Consider the following 19,853-nt stretch of genomic DNA (forward strand, 5'->3'; position numbering starts at 1 on the left):
ACTGATTAATCAGCTTGAAGTTTAACACACTTTTATGTTCTATACAGTTTCAGATTTATTTTCACGCTCCACTTACTTCGCTTATATTAAGACTTTTCTGGACTTTAAATCCATTTCTGTCAGGACCACTACCGTCAAATACGATTGACAATTAGCATTCAGTTAGGATTGGCGGTATGGTTCTGTTCTGGGCGAGAACTCCCTGCGCATCCATGAAGCCTAGCATGGATAAGAGCAATAACCCCCCTCACGGTTAACAAAACCAACATGAATGTGTTGCAGATATCATTAATTCAAGATTTTAAAGTACAACATGATTCGAGAATTTATTCTGATTCAAGGGCACTCAGAAGGCCAAATCCTGACTGACGACAGGAGGAGCTGGGGAGGGAGGAGGGTAGTTCGCTCCTGAGAAACGCGATAGTTCCTGATAATCCTGAAGGAGCTTATATATGTATACAGGGATAGGCGTCATATTCCTATAGGTAGACAAAAGTAACCCCAGTTTTGTGAGACACAAATCTGGCTGGTAAAACGAGTGCGCTTGTGTGGCAGCGACCCGTGTTCGATTCCAGTCCATAGTGGCTCCTACATTCAATGAACAAATATCTGTTCCCATTGTCTCTGGATAATAAGTTAGTGTTATACTGTCTGTAAAAGACAAATTCTTAAACAGTGCCATTATTTATAAAGATTACTTTATTGTAGCCTATTTGAAGCACACTATAATGATGCCATGCATTCGCACACTTTAAGTTTACTTGGAATACCATTGCAATGTGTTTTAAAATCACTGAAAGTTTATTATCAGTGTAATATTAATGTATGTTTACACTCTTACAGTGTAATTGAATTGCAATTGTAATGTCACCAAAATACATCGGAGTGAATTCTGCATTTCAAAACTTAAATACAAGAGTACATTTAAGTATACTTGGAATAGTTCCACTTTACCACAAACAAGTATATTAAATACAACTTTAGGTGAACTGCTTTTGGACAACTAAAATACATTTAGTACAAAATTAGTTGTTCCAATTTAACAGACTTTAAGTATACCAATTTATAGTGTGCCACAAATACATTTAGTTGTACTATTTTCTCACTAGGGTAGCCATTCAGAATTGAGTTTACACTCCACTAAAGGCTTTGTGTCTGTGACACAGTGCAGAGAATGCGCAAATCCCCGGAGGACGAAGCCGAGACCGCAGCAGTCCTGCATCACCTCTGGTAAACCACTCTGCCATAAACCCCAGAATCCTCCCAGTGAGCGTTCGCAGACGCACGCGCACCCACGCACAGATACAACACCTCCTCGCCCGGGATCTGGCCAGTGCTCAGCATGTCAGATGTGAAACATGTTTCTAATAGTATGAAATAAGCTTTTCCATGGATGCTGAAAACATCCTTCTGGACAAGCTGAGATCAAACTCGGCAACAGATTCAAACCTGGGCTTTCGGGTTTGAACAGAGACGTTTTTTTGGTACCAGTTTGTTTAATTTCATATCTGTAATACTCTCTGATCTGAGTGATACGGGCCATATCATTGGAGACCTCACCGGTGCTTGCGTTGGCATGTTTCGAGCGCAACACCACGGCCAAGATATAATTACACACAGACTGAGGCAACACTCGACCCGCTGCCAACAGCGACTGGAATCAAACCTTCTGCTATTTTGAAAGATTACAAACTCTTGGAGAGCGTGTGCTAAACTGAGCAAGAGTAAAACCAGTGTGAGAAATGTCTGACATCTTCCACTGATGCCCTGCGAGTGTCATCCAAGCTGTTTCTCAATGCCCGTTCTGCCTCACGTCAAGACAGTCAGCATGCGCTAGCTCAAAGTGGAACGGACGTTAGCGTGCTCCAACACTGAAGCAATATCTCGTATATTATCTCCACAACCCATTGACACATAAACACGAGATTTGCACAGAACATGCTGGAGAGAGCTTGGAAAGAACTTTCTACCACATGGATTTGGTTCATCCTACTTTAAGCCTGGAGGACGTGAAGTCCGAGGGTTGGGAGGGGTCGGATCGCGAATGCTTGAGGTCAGAGGTCGTGCGCGTGGCTGCCGTTGCTGGAGGGAAACCTGCAGATGAAGGATCCTGCGTGACTTAATGACTCTGTGAGGAGAACAAATACAAAGTGTTGCTGCCCCCCAGTCTGAAATCAATCCGACATCAATGGGATCGGCAGACCAAACACGGTGTGTTCTGACGCGCCCCACAGGCACAACATTAGCATGTGCGCTAACCTGACATATCAAAGCAGCTTTCCTCTGTCATGGCTAATGCAAATGAAAGCACATTGATTGGCCTCCGAGGTACAGCAGCTGGCCTTTTACTTTAATGGGAAACAGAGTGTGTGCTGTGTGTCTTTGAAACCCAATGGAAAGCATTATTTTTGTTCAATAAGTCAAGCATCACTATTAATATTGCTCATGCCTAATGTTAGTGACTAATTCTGCAGGCTATGAATAATACCTCAAATAGAGTGGCTTGTCGAAAGAAGTTGACTGGATATATGGTTTTTGGCCAATGATAAAATGTAAGTAAGAACAATTGTGCACTTGTTGTGTACTTAGAATCTTAAAAGTATATATTTTAGAAAATTGTAAATTGCAGATAATATAATATTAAAGGGTTAGTTCACCAAAAATGTATTTTTTTGTCATTATTTATTACCTGTAAGAACTTCATTCATCTTCGAAACTCAGATGAAGATATTTTGAATGAAATCTGAGAGCTTTCTGTCCCTCCATTGACATAAAACATAATTTACCATTGTATTTACACAATATTAATCTTTAACATGTGTTCACACAACAACGCCTGCTCTCGAGTCAACACACGTGATGCTCTCGTGAACGCACTTTGGAGATTGTTTTGTAAATAAAGTGGTAAATTATGTTTTTTTTTTTTTTTTTGCCTTTTGCCTTTTGCACAAACGAAGCACCCTGCCCTTCATAAAATTGAGGTTAAACCAACACATGGATTACTTTAATGATGTCTTTACTGCCTTTCTGGAGCTCGAAAGTGGTAGTTGCGTAGACTGTCAATGGAGGGTCAGAAAGCTCTCAGATTACATTAAAAAGATCTTCATTTGTGTTCAGAAGATGAACGAAACTCAAACAGGTTTGGAACGACTTGAGAGTAAGTATTTAATCATACATGTCAAGTACTTTTTTAACTTTTTTAAACAATTTTAACTGTAGTGTGTTTTTCGATGTATTATATTTTAGATGTACTAAATTGCAACTTCATCATTACAAATGTGTAATTATATTTAAAAGTATGTTAAAGAGTACTTCTTATTCACAAGAGATTGTAGCGAGGCCGAGGCATACAGATTTAAATGATCAACAAGCCTACACGATCATGAGTGAATGTTTCTGCGTCTATAGTCATAATTGTGTTTAAGGTTATGGTGGGTGTGCTTACAGTAAAATGAGGCGTAGACTTAATGTTATGTCTACACTCTTGTTCTGTCTGGATTATTTGCGCATCACTGGCGGCGGTCATGTGTGTGTCCTCCAGCAGTAGCAGTGGACATCCCTCATTAGCACACTTACACACACTCACTTCTCGACTCGTGTCTGGAAATGCCACATCAACAGAGACATCTCACCTCTATAGGAACCAAGAGGCGGTTCACAGGCGTAATGGGTTTTTTTACTGAGCTAATGTTATAATCTATGGCTAACCCTACCTCTAATCACAACCCTTACAGAAAACGTTCTGCCTTTTTACATTTTCCACACACAAAAAAAATCATATGTTTTATAAGCTGTTTTCCTAGTGGGGCCCGAAACAAATGTCCTCTCAATTTAAAAAATGTCAGGTTTTACTATCTTTGTGTTGATATTTGGATCTCACAATGTAGGTTAAACAAGAACACACACACACACACACACACACACACACACACTCCTTTATCCCTGCTGAACACTATGGTGGCTTATGAAAACACTCCACATGGAGCCAAGAAACACTAGACAACAATTGTTTGATCTTTTCTTATTTCAAGAATGCCAGCTCTCCGCTGCAGACGAACTGACTGGAAAGCTTCACGATAGAAGAGTTTACTTTGGGGTACAATTTGGACTTGTAAAACTTCTGATCTGTGTGTTATTATATTTATCCTAAGTTTCTCATATTTCTGTCTGTGTCTGTTTTCATTTATTTATTTATTTATTAATTTTTTTAGGTAATTTGTTTTGATTGCAATTTTATTACAAGGATCAGTGGCCTGGACCTGGGTTTACTGTGAAGAAACCTTTGTATGTGATACTATCCATAAAAAAAAAAAAAAGAATGCCAGCTCTCTTAATAAGTGTGTGTGGAGCTGCATTTACTGGATCATAAGCTGTTAGTGTGTAAAAAAATCCATGGAAAAATCACATCCCTGAAAATGTTACATGAGCAATAAAGTTGCCCATCAATAGTTTGTCCTGCTGAAGTTATTCTCCTGTCTGATGTTTCTTGTGGTTCAATGTGGTTCTCTCCAGGTCATGTTGGGTGAACACAAACAAACTGACGCGAGTGTGATGAAAAGCAGTGGTCTGACAGAAGCACCTTCCCTTCTCTGTTTCAGATCCGTTTCCCCCAGAGACCCCACAGAATGCCAGAGCAGGGAACCAGACGGTTCGACCCGACGGCACGGTGAGTGTCCTGGTCCTGTGGGAGGCCCCCAGCGAGAGCGACCTGGGGGTCCACCATTACAAGGTGACCTGGATCCCTCGAGGAACACCCCCACACAGCCAGAGCCGGGCCGGACGGGTCACAGATGGGGTAAGCCCTCCTGAGCTCAGCCCTTTGTTTCACCCCTCTGCTGGCAAATTCGCTCAAATACTGTGCATACTTTTATATCTCTGCTAAATTGTGAACCTGTAGGGGGTTGCGTTCAGTGTTTAAATATGTGGAAAGTTCATTTCAGAAGAATGAATAAGAAAATTAAGCCAGACCAAGGCTGTGGATAGAGGCCAAATCTTGTTGAGGCTGTCGAGGTTAGAGCACAATTCTTACCTTTCCCTCATAAAGTTGAACCTGAACCCTCAGAGATGGGAGAGATTTCCCCAAGTTGTTTTTCTTGGTTTCAGTCTTGGAATGTCAGACCCAGGAAGTGCTAAATCTGCAACGGAGTTTGAGGATTTAAGCGTGTGTTTTCACTGGTCAGCCTCGCAGGTGTTGGACTCATGTGCCCCACCTGTGATGTAGTAAAGTGCTAGAGCCAGTGAAGTCGGTTCCCCACAACGACCGCAAAACAAAGACGCAGCTGGCCTAGTGATCAGCATATTTTATTGTAGTCCAAGCGCTCTCCTGAAAGCCACAGCTCTCAAATGGTTTTGATTAGGTAATTTGTTTTTACAATGCAATAACCTCTATGTCTGAGAAAGCAATCTATTTTATTGAACAGTAGCCTATAAAGACCTATTTCAGCTGACAGATTTTTGCTCTCAGAATGTATTTCTGCAAGCGTTTAAGAGTTATTGAGAGTAATAGCAAATATCAGATCATTTTCAAACTGCCTGGAATTAAGAATCTGTTAAGTCCAAAAAACACAACTTAGTTGAAACTAAATGCACAGTGGCCCTATATGTCTGTTATTTTAGAATGTATGAATGACAAAAGTATGGCTCGTTTAATAGCACTATTTGTCTCTCATATGCACAGAAACTACTCCATTTGTACTCTTTATTTGACAGATTACAGTTATAGATGAAGATAGCATGATGACTTATTCAATGTGACTTCCTGCACAAAATCATTGTACATTTTTAATGGCTTAGCAAGGTTGCTCTTTATAGCAAAAAATATCTCACATTATTGTACATGTTCTCTGTGATGGAGATGCCAGTCAAAAACCCCAAATGAAACTGAGGTATGGTGGCCAGTTCTTAAACATGAATCCTGCACTGAGGAGGCCAGCTGGGCCACACATGTTTTCAAATAAACATAGAGGTCTCGCTGTGATGGTCACGAGTGAGCAGGTTGGATGGAGGCTGGAAACGTGTTCCAGCACAGAAGAACATACAGTATGATGGTTCGAGTACCTCACAGTAATGCTACCACCAGGCACCACTCACTGATGGCAGAGGATGGGCGGAACGTCACTGTCGGAGACTTGTATTTGATGCAAGCGGCTACAGGTAGCCAGAGGGCTAAAATAGTGGAGTGAAAGAGGTGTAATGTTGCACATTGCAGTGTTCTGGATTATTTTCAGATGTTTTTTTGCACTAAGTGAAAGGAGTATTCAAGTTGTCAAGTTTAGTGGGTCATCAAACGCTAACCCTGGGTTCTTGGCTGACCTGGCTGATTTTAGTGATATTGACTCCATCTGTACCGTGAATTTGTTGTTGGGCTGGCAACGAATCTCCTCATGATTGAATTATGTCAACATAGATTTATATAGCCCAAGATGTCTGAAATAGCAGCAAGAGATACACGAGATATGCCGCAAATGGAGAAGTGTAGGGGGCCAAGGACTGAACCTTGAGGCACTCCAATGGTTAGTTGGTGTGGTTAGCTGGCGATCCCTTAAAATCTTGAAGGACGTAAGCCAGCAAAGTGCAGTGTTTGTAATGACCAGGATTTAGAGAGGATGGACAGTAGGATTTAGTGATTTACACTGTCAAAGACTGCAGGACAGATGATCTGGAGGCAACTCTCAGTCACAGTTCCACAGACGGACAGCAGGACAGTCCCTGAATGTCAGCTTTTGAAGCCAAATTGGTTGTCATTCAGCAGGTTGTTCTGTGGAAGTCAAGTCAAGTCACCTTTATTTATATAGCGCTTTTTACCATACAGATTGTATCAAAGCAGCTTCACAGTGATAACATGAAAATAATACAACAAAGGTTGTTTCTAGAAGAAAATTGAGTCCTCGTCCACCTTAAGTAAGGCAGATCAATAATATTCTTGAATATTAAATGGCCCCAACTAAGCAAGCCAAAAGCCAAGGAACCTAAACTCCATCAAGTTGACAGAATGGAGAAAAAAACCTTGGGAGAACCCAGACTCAGTCGCTCAGTTCTCCTCTGGCCAACGAGTGAACAGTGTATGATTATGATCCAGGCAGCATTACAGGTCAGAAGTCAGATTGGATCAGAACATTCAGAATATTTATCCAGATCATCTGGGTGGAAGTCGGAGTCATCCCGCCGGTATGGAGACGGGTTTGTTGAGGATCAGTGCTGAGGCTGGCACTTCAGGGATGCGTTGTGGACGTGTGCAGGCGCAGGTCCTCCATCTGATTTGGATACGGCCCGGATCCGGCGGACTTCAGTAAACCTCGGAATATACAGTACAGAAAGATTAACATTAGCTTAGATGCCATTCTTCTTATGATGTAACGGTTCTGGCTGACCTAATCTATGCAGCCTAATAAGAATAAAGAAAGTAGAGAGCTGAAATGAATGAGCAAAAAAAATACATAATAAGTAATAAGGTCTGTCCCATATTGTCTGCTGAGGTTCAGGTAGATGGAGTGTCCTGTGTTGTTGGTAAAGTCCCTCCTAGGATGTTGATGGCATAGACTTCTTCAAATCTGGTTGACCTAACTAATGCAGCATAATCATGTGTTTAGGTGATAAATTAGGTGTACACTTGGGTAAAGAGATGGGCCTGTTGTCTAGACTTAAACTGACAGAGTGTCTCTGAATCCTGAACAATGCTGGGAAGGCTATTATAGAGATTCAGAGCCAAATATGAAATAGAACTACCTCCTGCAGAGACTTTTGATATTCTTTGTGTTATTAAATGACCAGAATGAACATGATGGACTATAGTGTGATTTGAGCTCAGTTACTAAGGAGCCGGACCATTCAAAACTTTATAAGTAACTAGCAGAATTTTAAAATGTGTATAAATGTTGTGACAATAAAATTGACTGATATTATATTTCTTTGTTTTAGTAAGCACTCTAGCTGCTGCGAGCGTAACTACCTGAAGTGTATTTAATAACCCTGCTGGAAATCCACCCAGAGTGCATTACAGTAATCTAGTCTTGAGGTCATGAATGCATGAAATAGCTTTTCAGCTTTAGAATTCAAAAGCATATGCCATAACTTATAAATATTTATAAGGTGGAAGAATGCTGTTCTACAACTGTTCTGCTGTTATGGAAATGTGACTAAACAATAGAGTGATACTCCACTTTAATGTTAGTTTGTGTTCTTTTAATTCAATTAAGATGTTACGTCACGCTGTGACGTATCAATATTCTGTTCCTCACATGTCTTCATGTGATATGAATTTGCATGTCAGAGTTCACTAATTCGAACTTTGGAATCTCACTGACATAACATTGAAAACTAATTCCATGTTTACTGATAATGTCTCCAAAAGGGAGCATATAGAAGGAGAAAAGCAGAGGACCTTACACTGAGCCCTGTGGCACTCCATATTTAACTTGTGATTGATATAACATTTCTTCATTAACTTAAACAAAGTGGTAACAGTCAAATAAACATGACTTAAATCATGCCAATTCCAGTTTGCTAATGCAAACCAAATTCTAAAGCCTATCCAAGAGAATGCCTTGATCTATGGTGTCAAAGGCAGCACTAAGATCCAATGGTACTATAATTAAGATGCATGTGCGGGAAGATAAAGCATTTAATTTGTAACTGTTATAGGTGCAGTCTCTGTACCTGTGTAGGGCCTAAATCCTGAAATTTAAAAACAAAAAGCACACTTACTAATTATTATTTATTCTGGAATGTTTATTCTGGAATGTTCTGAAACATGAGTTGGAGATTTTCAGATAAGTCTGTAATTAACTAATTCTCCTGGATTAAGCTATAGTTTCTTGATTAAGAGGTTTGATAACCTCCAGCTTAAAAGTTTTTGTGACATGACTTAAAGATAGCGATTAATTAATAATTTGTTATGTGTGATTCGATAACAGTGTGTGTTTGTGTGTGTTCACACTCACTTTTCTGACAAACTGCAAGCAGAGAGAATGTTGCCTTCAGCAGAAATGGACTTCCGCATTCTTTAGAACATTTGCAGTACACTGGTGGCAGATAGACGAAAGTGTAAAATATAAAAGTGAGATTTATTTTGCAGCGTTCTCCTGCATCGTCATTTCCAGACAACTGGGGTAAACAGCTGCGGCTTTTTTACGATGCAAATACATCACAGCTAGGACCCAAATAATATAATTTGTACAAAATCCAGCGGGAGCGTTGGGGATGGGGGGGTAATTGAACTCAGGTTTGGGCCAGGCAACATTGGTACTAAAGTCTACCGGACACTAGCCCTCCAGGACTGGAGTTGAAGAGCACTGGTATAGGGTCTAACATGCATACATTGCACGCTATTACCATTAAAATTCTTATTTCAACTGGACAAACTATAATTAGAGAGGGATATATGTCATTAAAAATTCAAAATCAATTTTGTCAAGTCAAGTCAAGTCATCTTCATTTATATAGCGCTTTTAACAATGTAAATTGTCTCAAAGCAGCTTTACAGAGATAAGCGTATAATTTAAGGTAACAGAGATTGTTTCGGCTTTACAGCAGAGTTAAGTTATTTCCATCTAAAGTTAGTTTTAATTGATTTGGTTCCGTCGCAATGATCATTTGTTATTAAACTAGGGGCCGCTAAGACGACACCATTCTCTCTACACAGACTTTAAACGCGAACCTGTGAGAAACGCTGATGGCGTTCACATGCGCATTTAGAACGGGTTCTATAGTTATGTGCGTTACAATATACGCAGGTTTGGAATTCCCTACAAGCCAAGTCTAAACAAAATACTTGTCTTTCCTTATAAATTTTGATAAGGAATTTTATTTTATTTGTTGCTTTGGGGTAGGACCGTGAGACGAATTTTCCCGACAACGCCTTATCTGTAGAGTGGTAGTGGGATCCTCCATAGGGAGAGACTAGTTGGCACTTCAGCACTGCGTTGTCATTGGTCCAGGTGAAGGTCCTTCGTCAGACCTGGATACGGCCTGGATCCGGCAGGCTGCGGGAAAACCTCGGGATAAACACAGACACTAAAATTAGCGTAGATGCCATTCTTCTCATGATGTAACGAGTACATCAGGATTTTTGGGAAGTGTTCCCGGTTCCGGCTGACCTAATCTATGCAGCATAACATTAAATTATAGAAGTCTATAATGTATTATGTGAAAGCTAGGTCAAAGAGATGTGTCTTTAATCTAGCTTTGAACTGACAGAGTGTGTCTCGGACAATGTTAGGAAGACTGTTCCAGAGTTTTGGTGCTAAATAGGAAAAGGATCTACCGCCAGCAGTGGATTTTGATATTCTAGGTATTATCAACTGGCCGGAATTTTGAGATCGCAATAGACGTGACGGACTATAATGTGTTAAGAGCTCGCTCAAGTACTGCGGAGCTAAACCATTCAGTGCTTTGTAAGTGATCAGCAATATTTTAAAATTTATGCGATGTTTAATAGGGAGCCAATGCAGTTTTGACAGAACCGGGCTAATATGGTCATACTTCCTAGTTCTGGTAATAGCTGCTGCGTTTTGAACCAGCTGTAGTTTGTTTATTAAGCGTGCAGGGCAACCACCTAGTAGAGCATTACAATAATCTAGCCTTGAGGTCATGAACGCATGAACTAATTGTTCCGCATTTGTCAATGAGAGCATATGGCGTAATTTAGATATATTTTTAAGATGGAAAAATGCAGTTTTACAGATACTAGACACGTGACTTTCAAATGAAAGATTGGTATCAAAGAGCACACCCAGGTTCCTAACCGACGACGAAGACTTAACAGAGCAGCCATCGAGTGTTAGACAGTATTCTAGGTTATTACGTGAGGAAGTTTTTTGTCCAATAATTAGAATCTCTGTTTTTTCAGAATTTAGAAGTAGGAAATTACTAGTCATCCAATTTTTTATATCCGCTATGCATTCCGTTAATTTTGTGAATTGATAAGTTTCGTTAGGTTTTAAAGAAATATAGAGCTGAGTATCATCGGCATAACAGTGAAAGCTAATGCCATGTTTCCTAATGATATCTCCTAAGGGTAGCATGTACAGAGTGAACAGCAGCAGTCCTAGTACTGAGCCTTGTGGTACGCCATACTGAACTTGTGATCGATGAGACATCTCATCATTTACTGCTACAAATTGATAACGGTCAGATAAGTATGATTTAAACCATGCTAGTGCATTTCCCGTAATGCCAACATAATGTTCTAATCTATTTAAAAGAACGTTGTGGTCGATGGTGTCAAATGCAGCGCTAAGATCGAGTAACACTAATAGAGAGATACAACCACGATCGGATGATAAGAGCAAATCATTTTGCATTCCTTAAAGGTCCCATTGCATGAAAATGTCACTTTATGAGGTTTTTTAACCTTAATATGAGTTCCCCTAGCCTGCCTATGGTCCCCCAGTGGCTAGATGTTTTGATGGGTGTAAACCAAGCCCTGGGTATTTTTGAGAAAATGAAAGCTCAGACGGGCGAATCTAGAAATCTTCCCCTTATGTCGTCATAAGAGGAAAGGTTACCTCCCCTTTCTCTGCTGGCCCGCCCATGAGAAAATGAGCTGAGCGAGCGCGATATTGTTTTTTCCTCGAGAGATATCATGGCTTGCAAACGAGCGAAGCATGGCAGTTGCTCAGTGTTTGGATTTTCAAATTAACACTAAAGTATTTTTTTGGTTCCTTCATCCGAGCCACTGAAGAACCAGTGGGTTATGTGAATTTCTGATGTGTAATTGTTCAAGTTCAGACAGATAATCTTTCTCTCAAAGTCGTTCAATACTGTTTATGCATGAGTAAATCAATCCAGTGACTAAACGATCAACCTCACGTCGTTTCTCTTAGTAGGATGAAAATAATCTTACTTAAATTGTGATTAATATATACAGAAAGTGATCAAAGAACAATCCCTTTCCATTCGCCCAAGCTGTCAATTACACAGCGCAAGTTTATCTGGACACTTGCCAAAACTCGTTCACTTGCCAAAAATTCAATGACGCTGTTAGGCCCCGATCACACCTGACGCGTTTTTTGCAGTGAGAGGCGCCTGTTTTCAATTGGTTTCCTATGGCAGCGAGCGTTCTGCGCGCTGTTTATGCGCCTTCTGCGCCTCGCGTTTTACCGCCTGCTGCGCCTCGCGTTTTTGAAGTTGAAAAAAAAGCAACTCCGAGCGGAAAAAGCGCCCGACGTCATCGCGTTTTTTTCCACTGTCCAATCGAGTGAATGGAAAGGCGGGCCTTCCGTTTTAGTGATGAAAGCTACAGTTGATTGAACGCCCGGAGAGTGCGATGATGGAGGATAAACTTGTGGTGCTCTCGCGGGTTACCTGGAGCTTAACGACTCCACGAACCGTAACTATCACAATGTTAACAGAAAGTAAATAAAAGTAATAAAAGGCAGATTTGACGTTTACTTGACTGACAGGACAGCTGTTTCAGTGGTTGCCTAGCAACATAAAAAAACGCAGCACACTGCTCGTTCTGTGTGATGGTAAGTGCAGTGCACCTCGCGTTTTCGAACCTGAAAAACGCGTCAGGTGTGATCAGGGCCTTACGCTGCACAACGAAGTTCTTACTGTACTTACCTCATGTTTGCATTGGTGAAAGCATTCGTGAGAGTGCAGAAACTGCGTTGCAATGATAAGATCTTCATTCACGCGATCAACAGGCTGTCATCTGCTCAATGCTCATCACTGCAACCTTTTATGTGATGGGAATAGATCTAAATACTTAAAAAACTTCTCACGATTCGTTAATCCCGATAGCTGTAATAGTAAAAATGTATAATAGCTGTAATAGTAAAAGTTTTCGAGAGAGTTCCACATGTAATGCTAGATATTTCATATGCAAGCATGTCAGCCAATCACAGCAGTGGGCGTTTACACTGAAGTCTCACAGCAGCCAATCACAGCAGTGGGCGTTTACACTGAAGTCTCACAGCAGCCAATCACAGCAGTGGCCGTTTACACTGAAGTCTCACAGCAGCCAATCACAGCAGTGGCCGTTTACACTGAAGTCTCACAGCAGACACGCCCCTTCAAACAGAGCGTTCAAATCAGAGGCTAAAATCAGGCTAGGAAAAATGCCTTTTATTTCTAAATTATAACAACTTTTGATCTGAAAAACATACTAACATTATAAGGGCACCCCAGGAAACATTGTAAAATAATAAAATAATCCATGCAATGGGACCTTTAAGGTGTGGTTACATTTACATATAAATTTCATGGGCAAGAGAAGGTCCATTGTCTAATGTACAAAGCACAGCTTACACAAAAATTACTTTTACACTAGGGATGCACCGGTATGAAAATTATGGCCGATAACCGATAAATCTTTATATTTGAAAGCCGATAACAGATACATTAGCCGATAAATCTAAACCCAATTTTTTATATAATTTTTGAGAGCCTGATTACAAAAGCAAAAGTCTCACCATTAAAATCCATGTCTTAAGCACACAATTATAATCTATCTGTCTATATGACAGACTTGCGCTGTACATGTTGCACTTAATCATATTTTCCTTTTTTGAAGTGATTCCAATCATATTTCAAGCAATTCAAAACCATCATGTTGAACAGTGCGCATCTGAAGTGTCTCAGCTGAAGGAAATAATACATTATTTATCAGATGTAGTGGCCGATATATCGTGCATCCTTATTTTAAACCAAGTAGCTTTCTGTTGGTCAGCGTGGAGATATCCGTGCAACTAACTTCAGCCTGTTGCAAAATCTGCATTGGGAAATCTTTCACACTTGCAGGGATTCCTATTGAAATGCCTTGATTTCGCCCTGTGAAAATTCACCCAAAAACTCTAAATGTGACCGCGTCTTTAGTGCTAACCCTAAATAAATGCTAATGTCTTGATTTTTTTGGCCTGTAGGATGTAACGGAGATGGAGCTTCATGGTCTACAGCCCAGCACACACTACACAGCACAGATTCAGGCCGTCTCTTACTGGGGTCAGAACCGACTGAAGAGCAGCCGAGCTCACCTCTCCTTCATCACCGCCTCATCCACCAGTAAGATCTGCTTTGACTTCTGCCTCCTTAGAAAGATTTATATGAACGTTTGGAAAGTTCCAATTATCAAACGTCATAATTAACAGTTTTCAGATTGAGAGCCAATTTTGAGATTCAATCAGTTTTACCAAGTATGAATTGAAAAGGGTGTAAATGAAGGGGTGTCAGAAATAAAATATTTGCTCTATTTAAAAGGCTTGATTCTGGCCCCCTCCTTTTACCATGAATCAGTGGTGCCGGAGATAATTGCAGCACAGCAGAGCCATTCAAAACACAGAAAACCTTCTTTGGCGAGGAGAGTGTTTTGTCAGAAATGTTGTCCTCTTACGGTGACTTAGATTTTGGCACGTGAGTACATGAGGTTAACCTTTCCCAAAGGCAGCACATTTCAGCCCTGTATCAGCATCCAGAGCTTATCTGAGTCCAGCAGGACCGTGGCTCAGCAGGAGAGGGTTTAGAGCACTAAAGCTCAACAGGACTGCAGTTAACCCGACACAAGTTCCCCACCCCCACTGCTGTGTTTAATAAATCTTTCAGTAATTCTGCTAATTACAGACACAAAGTGAAGAGATATGATAGTTTTAGTTTGGCTCTGTTAAGTTGTTTTACTAGAGCACAAACTGACATGCTGCAATATTCAAAGACATAATCCATTTTTCTAAAAAATGAAATATCTTTTTCTTTGCTTTCCAGTCATTTTTCCACTTTCTTATGTCTTTAATATTTTCCCTTCTGGTTTTATCAGCCCTCAGTTATTTCTCTTGAGGTCTCTGAAACACCACATCAGTTATAAAATAGCTCCATATTGCCTTACAGTAATGTATTGCAGACTGCCTAATGCTGAACCCAAGATTTCATTAGTCACAGTTTACGAACAAGGAAGAATTGTCATTGAAAAAGAAACGAATCTAATTTAAAACGTCAGTGCCTGATTTTTGTCATTTTATTATAGGAAATCGTATCTCCTTATTCAGTGCAATCATATGTTGCATTTTATTAGAAAGTCCCAAAGATGTGGGATATTCCTACTTGATATCGTAAGATGACCCTTGAACCCACACAATTATGAAAACTCACAATTGCAGTCTCGTTAATGTTTCAGATGTTTCTTATAGACAGCAATGAGATTTAATGGAGACCTTTGCTTCTCCAACTTCTCAGATGTTTCTCCTGAGAAAAAGATCCTAATAATGTCCTCTAGAGTTTCAGAAAATATTTCACCGTCTCAAACTGCTCGTATTTGCCAAGATCAGAAGTTTTAGATTTCAATATGAACTCAAAAATTTCTCATTTCATTTCAGCTCATTTCTCATGTACAACAATTGTTTTCATTTGTCTGTTTATTTTATGAAAAACATCTGTGACAAAGCTGATACTTGAATGAAACTTAATTATGAGACCTTCATTACATCTCCTGAGCTTTGAAAGCAATCTCTGAAGTGAAGATCATATTTGATCAACATTGGCTAAATGTAGAAACTTTGATTAATTTCTACATTTTATTGGCTTAAAAGTGAATGTTTATGCCCATGTTCACATGACATCATACACCTCAGCGAATTGTGGTTGAAAATGTTTGCCTTTGAGTTGTCAAGTTGGAAGTCACACTTCAAGTTCCAGTCTATTCCAGTCTATCTTTCTCAAGTGGGATGAAATGCAACAATGCTGTTTCATTTAACATTTGCTTTAAGATGTATTTGAAGGATCATTCTGTGTTGTTTTCAGCATAGATTTGATGTTATGCTGTTGATTACCAAAGCCAATTATTGAATTTACACATTTATAGTAGGAAGTCTATAGGGCAAGTTAAAAGGCCGACAGGACGAAAAGGACGATAGACGATAGTGTCATGACCACTATCGTCAAATACGATTGACAATTAGCATTCAGTTTGGATTGGCGGTATGGTTCTGTTCTGGGCGAGAACTCCCTGCGCATCCATGAAGCCTAGCATGGATAAGAGCAATAACCCCCCTCACGGTTAACAAAACCAACATGAATGTGTTGCAGATATCATTAATTCAAGATTTTAAAGTACAACATGATTCGAGAATTTATTCTGATTCAAGGGCACTCAGAAGGCCAAATCCTGACTGACGACAGGAGGAGCTGGGGAGGGAGGAGGGTAATTCGCTCCTGAGAAACGCGATAGTTCCTGATAATCCTGAAGGAGCTTATATATGAATACAGGGATAGGTGTTGTATTCCTAAAGGTCTCTCAGCTGAGAGTCACTGATGCGAGCTTGACTAACGTGACCGGCCAGAACTGACGCTACGCTTGATTTTTGGTAACACTTTATTTTAAGGTGATGTTACGCGTTGCTACATGTACATAGTAATAACAGTAAATAAGGCTAAATTACAAGTATCTAACCCTAAACCAAACCCTAAACGTAACCGTTACTTTAAAGTTAGTACATGCAGTTAATTAATATTAGAACACTCTGTCACCTTAAAATAAAGTGTAACCAGATATTTTGTTAAAGGACATGACTTACTATATACAGTAAAGAACTGTATTGTTTAATCTATAATGGTAAATCTTATAAAACATGCCCCGGTCACATTTCAACCCAAAATTATAAGGAATTATATTTTACATTATGAAAATTAACCTTATTTTTGGATTGTTAAAGAGGATGTTTATCTTTCTTTAGTGTGTAATATTGCTATGATCATGAAAAAGCTCTGCAAAGTTACAAAGTCCCTCCAGTGGGAGTTCTTCTCTATATCAGTGTCAGTGTTTCTGAACTCCCTGAAACGCCTCCATTGTAGTCTTGAGGTTTTTCCAGGAACGAACACGTCACAATATTCCTTATTTAAATAATTCCCGCCCAAAATAAGGGGGCGGGGCCTGGTTGAGTTAGTTAGTAGTGGCTGCGTCCGAAACCGCATACTTCCCTACTATATAGTATGGAAAAAGCAGTAGGCGAGTGAATAAGTATGTCCGAATCCTTAGTATCCATAAAAGAGTAGGCGAGAATTACCAGAGTGACGTACTAATTATCGCGAGATTCGGGCGTACATATACTTATAGTGCGTCCGAATATGCCTACTTTCCTACTATATAGTAGGGGAAAACAGTACGTGAACGGAGTAGTATGTCCGAAACCTCAGTACTCATAAAAGAGTAGGCGAGAAGTTCCCGGATGGGTTACTGCTTCAACCCAGATTTTGAAGAGCTCGAAGATGAATACTTTTCTATCCCAGGAGGCCACGCGAGAGGATACGTCATAATCAAACATCGCAGAGATCGGCGACGCGGGTGCTTTCAAATGTGAGTAAACACGGGTCCTTGTGTTAAAATTGCATGTGTTGAACTACTGTAGAGTAAACTGTTGAATTGTTGAAGGTGTAAAAACGTTACACAGTGTAGTATAGTTGTGATTTTGCTGTAAAAACACGTTTTAGTATGTATAACGTTAGCTAACAGGCGAGCTCCAGTAAGGACACGTAAGTTACGTCTCTAAAGTGGATTTACATAAACCATATACATCCTAAAGACGCTTATTTTAAATGTCTATTTACTTCTGACAGGAAAATCTTCAGTAAGTATTTCAGAAGAGCACATCACAACATGAAATAGACATCTGAGTGATGAATGTGTGCTATTATGTAGAACAAATCTATAAAGTAACTAAACATAAGTTATCTATTTTATTTGATAAATTGAGGAACATTTATGTTGGATAAAAAGTTAAAATAAGCTCATAAATCACAGAGGTGATGTGAATCTTGTCTGGATGTTACAGGGTCAGATGAACAGAAGTGTGTTTATCCGGTGGAGAGTGGCTCATGAAGCTGAATGCTGCCATCAAAGGCTTTGAGTGAGTATACCACAGAAATTAATAACAATAACTAATTATTGTAATTTCAAACAGAGCTATTACAGCACTTTTCTGATTCTTGATTTCTGTGCATTAGCTGCACAGCTTTTGTGGTGGAGCAGGACCTGCAAGGGAAGATGATGGCGGCGTTTGTGAAAAAAGTGGTTTTGTCTTCTAAATAATACTGGAATCATATGACATTGTGTGGTTAAAATGACTGCTTTTGTGTTATGTTTGGGCATTTTGTAGGATCTGAAATGTCAGCAGGCTGGTGTGAGCACTGAGGATGAGGAGCACAGAGCTGAATCCTGGAGATGGTGCCATGAGTCCCTCCATCACTCCACCTGCCCTTACGAGTCCCTCCATCACTCCACCTGCCCTTACGAGACCCTCCATCAATCCACCTGCCCTTACGAGACCCTCCATCACTCCACCTGCCCTTACGAGACCCTCCATCACTCCACCTGCCCTTACGAGACCCTCCATCAATCCACCTGCCCTTACGAGTCCCTCCATCACTCCACCTGCCCTTACGAGACCCTCCATCACTCCACCTGCCCTTACGAGACCCTCCATCACTCCACCTGCCCTTACGAGACCCTCCATCACTCCACCTGCCCTTACGAGACCCTCCACCTGCCCTTATGAGACCCTCCATCACTCCACCTGTCCTTACGAGACCCTCCATCACTCCACCTGCCCTTACGGGACCCTCCATCACTCCACCTGTCCTTACGAGACCCTCCATCACTCCACCTGCCCTTACGAGACCCTCCATCACTCCACCTGTCCTTACGAGACCCTCCATCACTCCACCTGCCCTTACGGGACCCTCCATCACTCCACCTGTCTTTATGAGACCCCTCCATCACTCCACCAGCCCTTATGAGTCCCTCCATCACTCCACCTGTCTTTATGAGACCCCTCCATCACTCCACCAGCCCTTACGAGTCCCTCCATCACTCCACCTGCCCTTATGAGACCCTCCATCACTCCACCTGCCCTTACGAGACCCTCCATCACTCCACCTGCCCTTACGAGACCCTCCATCACTCCACCTGCCCTTATGAGACCCTCCATCACTCCACCAGCCCTTATGAGACCCTCCATCACTCCACCTGTCTTTACGAGACCCTCCATCACTCCACCTGCCCTTACGAGACCCTCCATCACTCCACCTGCCCTTACGGGACCCTCCATCACTCCACCTGTCCTTACGAGACCCTCCATCACTCCACCTGCCCTTACGAGACCCTCCATCACTCCACCAGCCCTTACGAGACCCTCCATCACTCCACCTGCCCTTATGAGACCCTCCATCACTCCTCCTGCTCTTATGAGACCCTCCATAACTCCACCAGCCCTTACGAGACCCTCCATCAATCCACCTGCCCTTACGAGACCCTCCATCAATCCACCTGCCCTTACGAGTCCCTCCATCACTCCACCTGCCCTTACGAGACCCTCCATCACTCCACCTGCCCTTACGAGACCCTCCATCACTCCACCTGCCCTTACGAGACCCTCCATCACTCCACCTGCCCTTACGAGACCCTCCATCACTCCACCTGCCCTTACGAGTCCCTCCATCACTCCACCTGCCCTTACGAGACCCTCCATCACTCCACCTGCCCTTACGAGACCCTCCATCACTCCACCTGCCCTTACGAGTCCCTCCATCACTCCACCTGCCCTTACGAGACCCTCCATCACTCCACCTGCCCTTACGAGACCCTCCATCACTCCACCTGCCCTTACGAGACCCTCCATCACTCCACCTGCCCTTACGAGACCCTCCATCACTCCACCAGCCCTTACGAGACCCTCCATCACTCCACCTGCCCTTATGAGACCCTCCATCACTCCACCTGCCCTTACGAGACCCTCCATCACTCCACCTGCCCTTACGAGACCCTCCATCACTCCAGCTGTCCTTACGAGACCCTCCATCACTCCACCTGCCCTTACGAGACCCTCCATCACTCCACCTGCTCTCAGGAGTCCCTCCATCACTCCACCTGCCCT

General features: G+C 41.5%; 1 protein-coding gene across 3 annotated transcripts in view; it reads left to right on the top strand.

Moving 5' to 3' along the window:
* anos1b (anosmin 1b) overlaps positions 1–19,853 on the top strand; it is a 90,576-nt gene that overhangs the window by 53,977 nt on the left and 16,746 nt on the right. For all 3 annotated transcript variants that reach the window (XM_081384220.1, XM_081384219.1, XM_081384221.1), the window contains exons 7-8: positions 4,599–4,795; positions 13,863–14,001. In XM_081384220.1, the coding sequence (XP_081240346.1) occupies positions 4,599–4,795; positions 13,863–14,001 (336 nt within the window). The remainder of the gene's footprint in view (positions 1–4,598; positions 4,796–13,862; positions 14,002–19,853) is intronic.

Source organism: Scardinius erythrophthalmus, assembly GCF_964197995.2.
Source record: "Scardinius erythrophthalmus genome assembly, chromosome: 14".
Taxonomy (NCBI): domain Eukaryota; kingdom Metazoa; phylum Chordata; class Actinopteri; order Cypriniformes; family Leuciscidae; genus Scardinius; species Scardinius erythrophthalmus.